This window comes from Oreochromis niloticus, linkage group LG11, assembly GCF_001858045.2.
Source record: "Oreochromis niloticus isolate F11D_XX linkage group LG11, O_niloticus_UMD_NMBU, whole genome shotgun sequence".
NCBI lineage: Eukaryota > Metazoa > Chordata > Actinopteri > Cichliformes > Cichlidae > Oreochromis > Oreochromis niloticus.
The window spans coordinates 20,375,531-20,388,994 of NC_031976.2; the positions used below are offsets into that span (position 1 = coordinate 20,375,531).

The 13,464-nt window shown below is 41.1% G+C and overlaps 1 protein-coding gene and 1 long non-coding RNA gene across 3 annotated transcripts in view; one reads left to right on the top strand and one right to left on the bottom strand.

The window, feature by feature from the left end:
- Window positions 1–3,779, top strand: part of LOC102082960 (uncharacterized) — a 58,911-nt gene extending 55,132 nt beyond the window's left edge. The window contains exons 6-7 of the long non-coding RNA XR_003222211.1: window positions 2,147–2,240; window positions 2,455–3,779. This is a non-coding gene — a long non-coding RNA (uncharacterized LOC102082960). The remainder of the gene's footprint in view (window positions 1–2,146; window positions 2,241–2,454) is intronic.
- The window catches only part of LOC112841651 (multidrug resistance protein 1), a 74,467-nt gene that overhangs the window by 39,576 nt on the left and 21,427 nt on the right, over window positions 1–13,464 (bottom strand). Inside the window, exons 24-28 of one of the 2 annotated variants that reach the window (XM_019364490.2) lie at window positions 10,119–10,275; window positions 9,836–10,033; window positions 9,079–9,285; window positions 6,768–6,914; window positions 5,843–6,465 (exon numbers count right to left, since the gene is read on the bottom strand). In XM_019364490.2, the coding sequence (XP_019220035.1) occupies window positions 6,259–6,465; window positions 6,768–6,914; window positions 9,079–9,285; window positions 9,836–10,033; window positions 10,119–10,275 (916 nt within the window). In that variant the 3' untranslated portion in view covers window positions 5,843–6,258. Of the gene's footprint in view, window positions 1–5,842; window positions 6,466–6,767; window positions 6,915–9,078; window positions 9,286–9,835; window positions 10,034–10,118; window positions 10,276–13,464 lie in introns of those variants that run through there. The other variant, XM_019364492.2, reaches the window with a different exon arrangement.

A 13,464-nucleotide genomic window follows, 5' to 3' on the forward strand; every position in this document is an offset into this window, starting at 1 on the left:
TTAGGAAAGGATTCAAGTAAACAAGATCCTGTCAAATGCCCTGGAGTGGGGTGTGAAAATCCTATATGTAGGATCCTCCTGCAAACAAACAGCAGGGACAAAGGTATGTCCCCTTCCTTTTTAAAAATTTTCTTGCCACTTTAACCCCAGCAATTTTATACCGAGTGCTGCTTAAACATTTTAAATATGCTATGGAGTGCAGTCACAGTTTCCCCATGTGTCTTATGTAAATTGATCAAAAACTAATATCAGGTCATCATGGGCATGAATGTCATGGTATTTTAATCATTTGACCGTGGAAAATTATCAAGGAAATCCTTAAAAGCCTGAAAATATCATGACAGTCATGCCCATGATAGGTGTAAGGCTATCTCTGATCATAGCTCTGGGTCTGAAAAGTTCTGAACCATGCAATTGTAAATGGTACTGCTGGAGCTGCTCAAAAGGTCTTAAATGCCCTCATGAAGAGTTTTTCAAAATACTAAACTTTTTTTTCATTTGCTAATCCTCTCGGCTACTCTGGAAACAGAGGTGTGAAAGCCTCAGTAAGTGAGGAGAGAGCTCATGGACGAAAGAAGAACAGAGAAAAGAAACGAGGCGGCTACTGTGAGTGCTGTATGAATACAACCAGCTCATGATGGTAAGTTTGTAAAACTGTCACACAGCACAGTGCACGCACACTATGTTTACAATCCTGCTATTTCTAAGTGTGAGAACTTCCACACAAGCACTTATTTTGAAAGTCTTTGTGCAGATGCTAAGAGATAAATAATCCCTGGTGAATGATCTGGTATGAGGGGGTATGATTTGGGTTTGGTTAACATCCACGAATTTTCATTTAAACCTGTTTTTGGAAACAAAACAGAGAATCTTTGACTGAAAAACTCTAATGGCAAAATCCATTTTAAATGCTAAACAAGGTGGTTAGCACTGTTGCCTCACAGCAAGATGGTCCTGATTCAAATCCACCATCAGGCCGGTGTCTTTCTGTGTGGAATTTGCATGTTCTCCCCGTGTTTGTGTGGGTTCTCTCCGGGTACTCCAGATTCCTGACTGAAATGTGTCATCGTTTTCAAAAAGGCTCCAGGTTCGCTGTCCACACTGTGACGCAAAAACGGCGTTTTCAAATGTATCCGCTTTGGAGAGCGTTTTCAAAACACTTCGTTTTCCTTGACCAAAACACCATCTTAGTGTAGACGGAAGGCCAAAACGGAGAGAAAGATGCGTTTTCAAACAAAAACTTATTAGTGTGGACATGGCCTTCGTGGGGATAGGTTAATTGGTTACTCTAAATTGCCCATAGATGTGAATGTGAGTGCGAATGATTGTCTGTGCATGTGTGTTAGCCCTGCGACATGTGCCATATTTCTTATATGGCACATATATACAGGACCCACAGCGTATTATCCTTGTTTAATTACACTTATCAGTCAAAAAATCCAAAGTCACACTCTTAATATTTCGATGGACTGCCTTTGACTTTCATGACACCATCTGCTATCCTTTGATAAGCTCACCCCACATGCAATGTGAGTGTGTGACAGTATTTGGGAAAATCACAGAAGAGCAGGTGAGAGAAGAAGCAATCTCATATTCGACCTAAACGTTTTCCTCTCAGGATGACGTCAGTTGGAAGGCCATGCTGCAAGCCTTCAGTAGACACAACGACCTGATGGCTGAAGCACAGGAAGGACAAGGTTAGTTCACTTTGTGATTCCTGCTTCGTGCTTTTTCCTGACTACACTTGGCCCTGTAGGGTGAAGTGTCCCGTTTTAGTCTCAGATTTGACATGCAGCTACAAGCAGTGTGCAGAATAGAGGTGTAGGGCCAAAGTATCATCAATAAAACAATGACTTTGATCACTGGTAGTTTTGTTTCTGTCATTAAACTTGTTGGCTTAATTTTTGTTTGTCTGATTGAGCAAAATGGAGCTGCTACATCCCCCACTGGACTCTTCTGAGCCAGTAAAAATCTGCTTTTGTTCAACATCTACATTTATCTGTTGTACAAAATCGGTTAGCCCGTCAGCTTCCCTATGTAGGACTTGCGGGCTGAACCAAGGCTGCTGACATCACAAAGAACCATATTTGTAGTCTCTTTGAGTTTTTATGCCCTACTTCATGCGGTCGTGTGATATTGTTGCCAGGTTTTGACAGGCATCTTCTGGGGCTGTATCTTATTGCCAAGGAGGAGGGACTTCCAACCCCAGAATTATTTATGGATCCCCTTTACGCAAAGAGGTACGCCACCCAGAGCTGATTTATCACATGAAAGCAATAAATTACATGTCTGATCTACTAGTTTATAATATAAGATCTATTGGAAATAATTTTTATTAAATATTAAATCCCAGTACAGTGCAGTATCCAGAAATCTGCTTCTCCAGAGTAGCTGCTGCAGAGCAAAGCCAGTGCATCAGGTTTCTGTCTGTGATTGTTGTGTTTGTGTCTGCAGTGGCGGTGGTGGTAACTTCGTGCTGTCGTCCAGTCTGGTGGGCTACACTACAGTTCTGGGGTTCTGGGGGAATCAATGCAAAAGGTGCAGACTCTGTACCTCGTATTTTTTTTTTTAATGTAAACGTAAATTACTCAAGATTTTATGTAGTCATTAACATTGCGTAAACTGTTCTTTTGGGTGTGTACTCTTTTTTTTTTTTCCTTCCTGATTTAACGTTCATTTTTATTTTGACTGTTTAGTTTGAAATCCTGACAGTATTATTCCACATTTTAAGATAAAATGTTAACCGCTAAGTGGCGAACGACTCCTAACTGTTTGCCTTAGTTTTCACTGTGAAAAAGCCCTTTGCCAGTAATCGTAGGAAAGAGCTGTTAGGCTTGAACTGAAGCAGAGTAAAGTTAAACACTACTGAATCGTAACACTGTGTATGGAAGCTCGTTTCTGAAGCTTTTGCAGAGTTAATTCAACATTTCTACTTCACTCTTAAAGAACTTGAAATTTTTACTAATGGATGGCAGAAACAAGCTTCTACTGACTATTGTTTGGACAAATATTTGATCGTCTTGTCAAAACAGTGCCTACAGATAAAGGAAATGCACTTGAATACCACAAGAGGACGTGAATGTACCCCATCACATGAAGTGCACACACTGGGCTAATTTAAACTCATTAAAAGAGAGAAGTAGGCATGACTCGTGTAAGTTTGTTAAAGCCAAGGTTTGACTTCCAGTTTCTCGAGGTACCGTTTCCTTCTACACACTATGCAACTTTGTTTTTATTTTCATGTCCAAATGTTGGTGACGGTGTTTACTTTGGGTTTCAAAGAGTGGCTGACGTAAAAATCTGTTGAAACACTTTCTACATTTGGAGCCTCACACCAACGTGATTATTGCTTTGATAAGGTGAAATTTCACTGTGATTGTACCACTTTGAGGGAAGCTGTAGTCAATTTTTAGTCAAATTTTCTGAGAATAAAGTTCGAAGATGTCCACACTTGCTTTAACCTTTATTTGAATATAAAACATTAACAGTTACAAAGCAGCACGTCCTCTTAAAAAAAAAAAAGAAAAGAAAGAAAAAATAGAAACAAAATTACATTTTAAGTGAATTCCACAGAAACTTTGCAAATGAAAATTAACATTTGTGCAGGATTTCCCAGGCTTTAACTGCTCAGGCACTTTGGTCCTCCAACTCAATCCAAGACGCTGAACTGAGTCATAACTTACAGTATAAATATTAAAGATTTTACCCAAAACTGACTCCAGACAGTGATGATCCCCTCAGAGGCATAAAACCACAGTGCATAGACCAGGGGTAGGTAACCTTTCTGATGATGAGTGCCATCTAAAATTTCCTCAGAAGTCAATGTGCCATATGACCGCATTAGCAATAAATTTAATAACGCTCTATATTAACAGTTACACACTATATAGAACAACTTTATAGCATTATATTTGTTCGCAGATGTTGGCAGCTATCAGCGAATAGTTATCAGCTATTTTGAAACAAAAAAAGACACTTTTTATCCATAACAAAAACTCCATAACAGCAAATGAACTGTACAACAGAAAATGCAAATGCTATTTATGGTCTCCTCACACCAATGATAAGAAAAATAAACTGGGCCAATATGGCATGTTTGTTAATACAGAGATACACATGTTAATGTGATCTCTGGTCTCCTACTTGGAGACACAGGTCTCCAAGTGGAGACACAGGTCTCCAAGTGTCCAGCATTCAGACAGATACCTGAGGACACTCTTCATGTGAGAGAAAATCTGCTCACATAGATATGTAGAGCCAAATACTGTCAATAAGGCCTCTGCAATGTTCTGAAGACAGTTAAACTTGTCAGGTAGTGACAGCTCCTGAAGCATTTGAAGTGTCGGAATGTGGAAATTTCAACATCACTTGAAAAAACTGCCAGCTAGCAACGTCCCTCTCACTGGTAGGCTGTTATTTTTAGACAATTACAAGTTGAATCTGGTAGTTGGGGTTGTTAGATAAGATACCGTCATTAAGAAGCGGCATAACTAATATTTCTATGCGAGCTAATTTGTGATGTGCACTGCTGGCCCGGCCATTTATTTTTTAATGCACCCTCTCAGATTAATTTACTGTGTGTCGTGCCCAGGGCTGGACTAGGACAAAAAAATCGGCCCGGGCATTTTGACTAGAGACTGGCCCACCAGGTATTAAAGCCATAAAGCCTGAATGAAAGCAAACGCTGTTGTGACAGTGATGTACACTGTCTTATTGGTATATGCACAGTTACCAGCTGTCAGCTACTTAGAAAAGGATGCTGGTGTTATTTGTCTCTCAGAAACAGTTCATAACTTCCCTTCAACTCATTCATGTCACCTAAAAGGTAAACCTGTTTCTCCATCACCTGTTCAGCTCTGATGATTCAGTAAGGACATCTCCTAGTTTCATCTTCATGTTTCCCTCTCACCACATATCCAAACCAATATCATGACCAGCAGCTTTTACAGCTGTGGCTCCAGCAAACATCAACTGATACTAGAAATTAATATTAAATAAATTCTAACAACAGCTGATCAAGCTTAAACCTGCTGCTGTTATTTAGCACGACATCCGCTGGTTTCCTCTTTCTGGCGCAAAGTGGGCGATAAACAAACAGACGGGACTTGTGTCAGAAAAGCCGATCAGCTGATCATTGATCAGTTTCATGATTGAAGTAGCAACAGGAGATGGAGGGGGAGAGAATGAGAGAAGAAGAGGCAGCTGACAGCGTAAAGACAGAAGAACTCCACCTTTGTGTCTTTTCCATTCTAGCTGAAGTACGGGACAAACTGCGTTCCTTTTCAGCTCAATACAAAACGCGTAATATTTTCTCTGAATACGGGACGATTCCGTTTTTTACGGGACGGTTGGCAACTCTACTAACTAACCTTATGAATAAAATAAAGTTCACTATCAGTAACATCATAGCACCCGCCCAGCTGTATAGAAACTCCGTCATGCTAGCTAGTACACGGTACGAAAAAGTCAGCATAACGAAAATAAACTACACCTAAACTTGGTTTATATCTGACCCAGACAGACTGCAGGTCATAACTTCTTACCTGAAGTTCAGTTCACCTGACACTCGGACCGGCGGCCCCCTCGGGTCTCTCCTCCTCCTACCTCCCCTTTCCCTCATCCACCTGCTGGCCTCTGGTGGTGGCTATGGCAGAGCTTCCACAAACAACTGAGTTATTTTTACACACCGGCCAGCATCTGGACAATCCACCACCTTTCATTGTTTATACCGTTACAAAAAAAAATAAATAAGAAAAAATCATCGGCCCATAAAAATGAAAAATCACCATCGGCCCACCAAGCAAATGTCCGATGGCCAGTCCAGCTATGGTCGTGCCATCAGTTAACCCTTCGTGTGCCAGCTGTGGCGCGCGTGCCCAGGGTTGCCGACCCCTGGCATAGACAAACGAACAAAGAGGACTGGTCATTGCATTTACTTGTTTAGCCCATTTAAAAAGAAAAAGAAAAAGAATGCAGCCATTTTTAATTCCAGTGTTCCTACAAGTAAAAATATCTACCTCAAAGGTCACTTTTCCTACTTGCACAAAAAGGCTCTTTAAAAGCCAAATCTGCCGCTTAGCTGAGCAGGAAAAGCACACATTAATCAACTTGTATCCACCAACAGTGAGTACGCACAAAACAGACTTTATACATTTAGGTTTAAGCCACAGGAGCCACTGTCTGAAGCTGCATGGGAGGAGTGATGATCCAAGGCACCAGTGTATAATCCAGAACTCTCAACATTATGGACACTATGGGTTATTTATCACCGTGTCCCATCTGTCTGTTGACAAGCATGTGGTAGACCCCCTTCTTTGCCAGCAGCTGCTGATGCGTCCCCTGCTCCACCACGACTCCTCCCTGGAATACAGCAATGCGGTCTGCGTTCTGGATGGTGGACAGACGGTGGGCCACGATGATGCACGTCCTGCCCTTGCTGGCCTGGTCCAGAGCCTCCTGCACCACCTACAGAGAGAGCATGGCCTCATAAGAGCTCCTACAATGAATGTTTTCAGCACTGACAATGGTTTCAATTTAAACCAGAGCTGTCATCTTTATCAACATGGCTACTTTCCTGTATTCCTCCCATCCTCAAGTTTAATGTGAACTCTCTCAGCCCAACATTTCCCCCCAGTCTGAGTTTGTTCCCATTTTCTTGCGTGTGGATTTTAGCTGCAGCAGTCGTTTGTATAAGCTGGTGACTTTACTCACCATTTACTTAATCTCCCTGACAAGCATTACAGGTGAAAATGGAAAGATGTGCTCACCTTCTCGCTCTCAGTGTCCAGTGCAGAAGTGGCCTCATCCAGTAGCAGCAGTTTGGGGTTGCGGAGGATGGCTCGGGCTATGGCTATTCGCTGCTTCTGACCACCTGACAGCTGTGTCCCCTTATCACCTGCCTGCGTGTCATATTTCTGCTCATGGGGGGGGACAAAACAAAACAATGAGGGGGCATAGTTGTGTTACTATAGATGGTCAAAACAAAGCATGGATTCAATCACTCCTCACAGCTGACAAATTTCTTAAAGTGTACTTGAAATTTGAAAGTGTACTTTGAGGTTTAATAATAAATGCTACATTTATTGCCAAGTTATTAAAACGCTGTCAGGAAATCATTTTCACATGCACAATAACACATTCATCTTCAGCTGGCCTCCTGCATGATTAGCATTCACATTTGTTGACTGATTATAAGGCTTAATGATACAAGGCCTCCAGTAATCAGTACAGATTCCTCTGGTGTCTTGAATGGGAGAGGAGGTAAACCACTTCACTGGGATTGTCAGGTGGTCACTGTCCTCAGTGTTACATTGATTTTATGCCCATGACACCTCCTAATGTGCCCCCTTTTATTACCCCTTAATGTCCCAGCCTAGCTGTACTCCTGTCTCTTGATCCACAACCAGCTGCTGCTTCGTTCAGCACCCTCAGAGTGACTTGACTGCTCGTTGAAAGACCTGCCCTCACACCCCCACTCTCTGTAGGAGCCTAGTTGTAGATTTAGCAATAAACCCTTTAGACCCAACCTCCACAGCATCCACCTTGCTACACCAATTGTGTTCTGTCTGAGCTGCCATTTCCATCCCAGTTATGCTTTTCAACCTGCAGGTGGAAAAATAAAGCGCCACCAAGTTTGTTTATCACAGCAGTAAAAACACTGATCAAAGGTTTTTCAACAAAGGTTTTTCACAAAGGCCTCTTTAGGAGACTTGCATTGTTGCTGTAACTTTCGCATAGCATTTCACAATTTTTCATTTTAGCTGACTAATGGTCCCCTTTACAGCATCTCCATCTGACCTATGAAGCCTTATCTTTACAACATCTTAAAGAAACCTGGGGGCAATCACACCAACTTTTCATCTACAGCTTTATCATGACAAAATATTTCAGGTCCACGAGAGTGGAATAAATGTTATAAACCCAACCTTGTTCATCTTGGGGGTTAATGTAGTTGAGCAGAAACAGAAAGGCACGAGACCCTTACAAAAAGATGGAGCTCTATTCAATGCTAAATAACAACAGTTGCCTATTGTAAGGTAAAGACCCTACAATAATACAATACAGGGCTGAAAGAATTACTCAAAGATGACTCGATACTGACAGCAAACCCAACAGTTTGTATAGTGCTTTTTGATTAGTGCTTTATGTTTTTAAACTAAGATTTTAAATTGGTGGCAAGATCCCAGAACCCTTAAAAACCACAGACCAGCATCTAGTCTACAGTTCATCAGCAAAATGCTTTGAAACCACCACATTACTATCAAGTTTCAGTCTGCCTCCTGACCAGAGCACTTTGACCAGTTAACTGCTTGTCAAATACAAGCAGCAAATTCAACATTTTAAAGGACGTAAAAAGCAAAAGAAATACCATCTGAGCTTTCTGGACGACGAGCCTTAAACAGTGTATCGAAGAAATTTCAGAAGTTTCAAATTTAAATTGATCTTCGTTTGTTTCTAATATGAAACATCGCCTCAAAAACCAGCAGTACTGAGAAAGCATAAAACAACAAAAAAAACAAACTTGAAGTGTATAGTTAGCTTTCTAGGCAATAAATCATCAATTAATGATTTCTTGTAGTCATCTATTATTTTATCTGCAGCAGTGTTTCCTCTTATGGTTACATTTTAATCTTCTTTAGATGTTTATCATCATTTTATCATCATGTGATATGATAAAAATCTCTGCAGTAGGTGACACTCAGAGATCATTTTATAGCAGCCATCAAGTGTCAGTGTGCACAGCCTGAATCAGAAACAGCATAAAGTTGAGACTCGTTCTAAGGCTTTAGGTTTTGAGGGCAACACAAAGACATCCTGGCTGTACTGAACTTCCCTCACAGTAAAACCCTGTGATAGCTGGGCAGAGGGAGCTCTAGGCAGATTTGTGAAGCATTAAAAACAAAGTTGGACATCAGATTCCACCTTTGGTTAGATTCAGTGTTTCAGCCTCCTTTCTTGCTGTAATCCTGACTCTGCTTTTTTTGACCACCTCTTTATCCACCCAGTCTGTTTTATTGACGCTGGATTTGACCCTTATCTTTACATGGAATGTTCTATAAAATAGTATAATGACATTACCAGTGGCAAACCCTCTATGAAGTTGTGAATGTTGGCTGCTTTGGCCGCTGCTTCTATCTCGTCCATGCTGACTTTGCGGCTGTTGTCTCCATAGGCAATGTTTTCAGCCAAAGAGCAGTCGAACAGCACGGGCTCCTGGGAGACGATGCCTATCTGGGACCTCAACCAGTGAATGTTCAAGTTTTTGGCATCAGATTTGTCCAACACCTGAAGGAGAAAGAGTAGCACAAATAGGCTCAGGCAGTGGTGCACGCTTGTGTCTTTTTTACCACATGGACTGAGCATTCATTTGATATTTGCAACATCGTTTTAATCACCAAGCCCTGAAGGAAATGTCTGATTTGTTAATGGCTAAAAGCTTGTTTAGCTGAAGAACTTGTCACTTCTTACTTAAAGTTAACTCTGATCATTGGTTTTACATCAATTCTGAATCGATGTAGAAATTCAGTTAATGACTTATTTTGCCAGAGTTTTTTTTTTTTTAAGTGACAAACACAAATGTACTAGAAAACCTGCAATGGTGCACATGGTGTTTAAAAACGCCATGTGACAACAGGCCGCGAGACAACAGGCACAGTATTCATTTCCCTCTCAACCAGATAAATGTTTATGCAGTAATCCAGATAAGAGCACCCGTTACATGGACAGCAGAGTACTGGAAAGCACTGGGCAGCTAATCATTACCCAACTGTCAGTAGGTGAAGAGGCATCAGTGTGAGGTAGTGCACAGAGCGTGGGCGTGCAGTTGTTTTCTCACCACTTTCCCATCCAGCGGGTCATAGAACCTCTCCAGCAGCTGGATGGTGGTGCTCTTCCCACAGCCGCTGCTTCCCACCAAGGCCAGAGTCTCTCCCTTCTTCACACTCAGATTCAGCCCTTGCAGGATGGGTACATCAGGACGTGAAGGATAATTAAACTTGACCCTCTCAAAGGTCACATTACCATCAAATTGGTCCTGGAAGAAGAGAATCAGTTAGATATGTGGTAAAATATCACTTTTCTAAAGCCATGTTTGGTGCGCGGGGCTTTGCGTCATGTACCGGACAGTCTCCGTCCTTTGACAGGTTATCAATGGCAGGCTCCTTGTTTAACAGCATCATGATGTGGGCAGCAGACAGTTTGGCCTTCGCGTAGTTTGGAGCGAAGGAGTTGACTTGACCGACGGCCATGGCACCAAACAGAATGGCTGAAATCACACTGGGAGAGGAAAGTTAAACACATTAGCTTCGCTGTCAGTGGGGTGTGACACAGGATTACATAAGGCTAAGCTAACACGAACCTACGACATCTGTGTGCCCAGCATGTTTGTAATTACTGATAATCTTAAAGATGAGTTTGCACTGCTCGGTCCTGCCGATAATGATGAACCGACTGACGAGTTTATGCCTACAACAGCTGTAGTCAGAAGTTTGCATTTACTCATCGTGGGCATTAATTTAATGGTAATTTTGAGGCCTTTAATATTGCGTCACCACTTTGCCAAGAACTGGAAGAAGACCCAAACCATTAGTGTGAGATGAGAGGAACCTGGTTAAGGTGTTCAAGAACAACCCAGGAACCACAAAGTCTGAAGCCTGCCATGAACTGGAAACTGCTGGAACACCAGCACCACTGTCCACAGTTAGGTGTGTTTTACATCACTATTGACTGAGAGGGCGCCAAAGCCTCTGCTCAAAAGTCAATACCTTTGAGCTCAACTGAAAATGGCAGACGCCCATGTGGACAAGTGAATGTCTCCTGGAGAAAAGTTTTCTGGTCAGACGAGAGAAGAATGAGCCATTTACCCACCACAACAAAACTTTGGAAGCGTAAAGTTGAGGCTTTCAAACCCAAAAACAATATATTAGCACTGAACCAGTGTGGTGGTGGTACCATCATGCTCTGTTCTGTCAGTGACAGTATTAATACTGCATAAATTGGCTGGACTAATGAATAAGCAGAACCACCTCCACATTCAACTTCATCTCAAATCAACAACTATATGGTTGACCAGGGCAATAATGCCAAACACAGATTAAAACTGGTTTAGAACGGATAAAGCAGGCTAACATTAAGTTTATGACACGACTGTCCCAAAGCACAAACCTCAGTCCTATTGAAAACTTGGGTTATTTTTGCTTTCCTGGCACAGACCTGAATTTAAGCAAACTAAAATGGGCTCTACCAATCCTGCCAAGGAGTGATTAAACGATGCCAGAGGCTCGTTTATGGTTACCAAAGGGGTCTGGTTGAAGTGCAACTTTCTAAGGCACATTTAACCAAACATTAGTGGGGTTGTTTGTATATATTGGAGCCTGTGTGGAGCCTCCAAAATTCACTTTACTATAGTAATTCTGCACAATCATTCCATCCTGGAGAGTGGGAAAAACAAAAAAGCTCAGAGACAATAGAAAGCTCAAAATTATACTCATCCCCACGATGAGTGGATGTGAACTTTTGTCCACAACTGTAAATACAATAAATGAAGGTCTGGGTGTGTTAAAATGACTTCAAATTTGATTTGTGGATCTGTCGCACCAACAAATGTACAAAAGTCATGTTCAACATCACTGAAACATTTACAAAAACAAAAAACCCCAAGAAATCAGGAAGGGGGCATGTGCCTAAAATTTCCTATAAACTAGTATCCAAACTGATATTTTAAAGATGCTAGCGCTTCGTCTTCCTAACTTCAAAGCAAGGCAGCCTCAGTTGGGTGTACAGTGTTCATTAAGAGGTAATGAGTTAATATTTTCTTCTTTTATGGACTCTGAGGCTTCGGTTTGCCATGAACTTTGGATTTTCCAGTTTATGCAACACAATATAAACTAGAAAAAATTTGCATTTCCTGTGAAAATGCTGTGTGGATGCCTTAACGCTGGAGTTGCCTTCTGAAAAAGCTGAAAAAGTTGAAAACTTGCAAAAAGTTATATGGCGGTGAAGAAACTGAAAATTCTTCTGAAAACAGGTGAAGAAGCAGAAATTTTTTGCTGAAAAGTGGTGAAAAGCCAAAAATTCTACTGAAAGGGGTAAAGACGGAGAAATTTTTGCTGAAAAGTGGTGAAAAAAAACGTTGCCCTGAGCAGGATTTGAACCTGGCCCTCCTGGTCTCAAGGCAGCCACTCATCTCACTGAGCTAAACTCATTCTCATTCTCAAACTCATTCTCTCAAAAAACAGGAGGAGAGACTGACAATTCTGCTAAAATGAGCAGAAGCTGCTGAGAATTGTGCTGAGAAGAGGTGAAAAGGCTGAAAATTTTGCAGAAAAGAGGTGAATCAGCAGAATTTCTGCAGAAAAGAGGCAAAGAAGCAGAAACTTGCGCTGAAAAGAGATGAATCAGCAGAGTTTCTGCTCAAAAGAGTTGTCTTTTTTCTGAATACAGCCAAAAAAGCTGGAATTTGTGCTGAAAAGGGGTGAAAAAAATGAAAATTTTGCTTAAAAGGGGTGAAGAAGCTGAAGAAGCTAAAGTATACTAAATCAAAGTATTTGTGCCAAAACATAGTGTTTCTGCCATATTGTGGTACTACTACATTACAACATGAATACGGATTAAAGATGAAAGAAACTGGCAACAAATTCCTCCACTACAAACCAGTCTGATACCACTTCTTTGCAGTGTTCACGTTTACTAAGGCACTACACAAAAGGCGCCACAAGAGGGCACTCCAACAGAAGAGATGACCTATGTAAACATCTTAAGCATGGAACATTAACTCACGTTTATGTGACACACACCATCCCCAACAAATACAGGATGGGCTATTTGCTCCCCTTCCCAGCAGCTCTCTCCTCAATCGTTAGCCCAGGAACGAAGGAAGACCATCTAGCTCAGAAGTCCCATGAATTCCCTCACTGCTCAGAGGCTGCTGGGTAATGTAGCTCACAATAACAAAGGGTTTTTCTACAAGCACAAATACTATAACATAGCAGAAATACTGTGATTTTGTTGAAATACTATGCTTTAGGACAAATACTATGATTTGGCAGTAATACTATGTTTTAGGACATATACTATGATTTGGCTCAAATACTATGATATAGCAGCAATACTATGTTTTGGTACAAATGCTGCGCTTAGGCACAAATATTATGATTTGGCAGACACTATGATTTAGCAGAGATAATATGATTTGGCAGAAATACTAAACTTTGGCACAAATACTATAATTGAGTGCAAGTACTTTAAGATAATAGAAATACTATGATTTAGCAGAAATATGTTTTTGCAGAAACACTGTAATTTCACTCAAACACTTTGAAATAGCCGTAATACTATGATTTGGCAGAACAGAACAGAAATTCTACAACTTAGTAGTAATACTATAACATAACAGAAATATTAATTGGGCACAAATACTATAATTTGGCACAAGTACCATGTTTTGGCAAAATCCCATAATTTGGC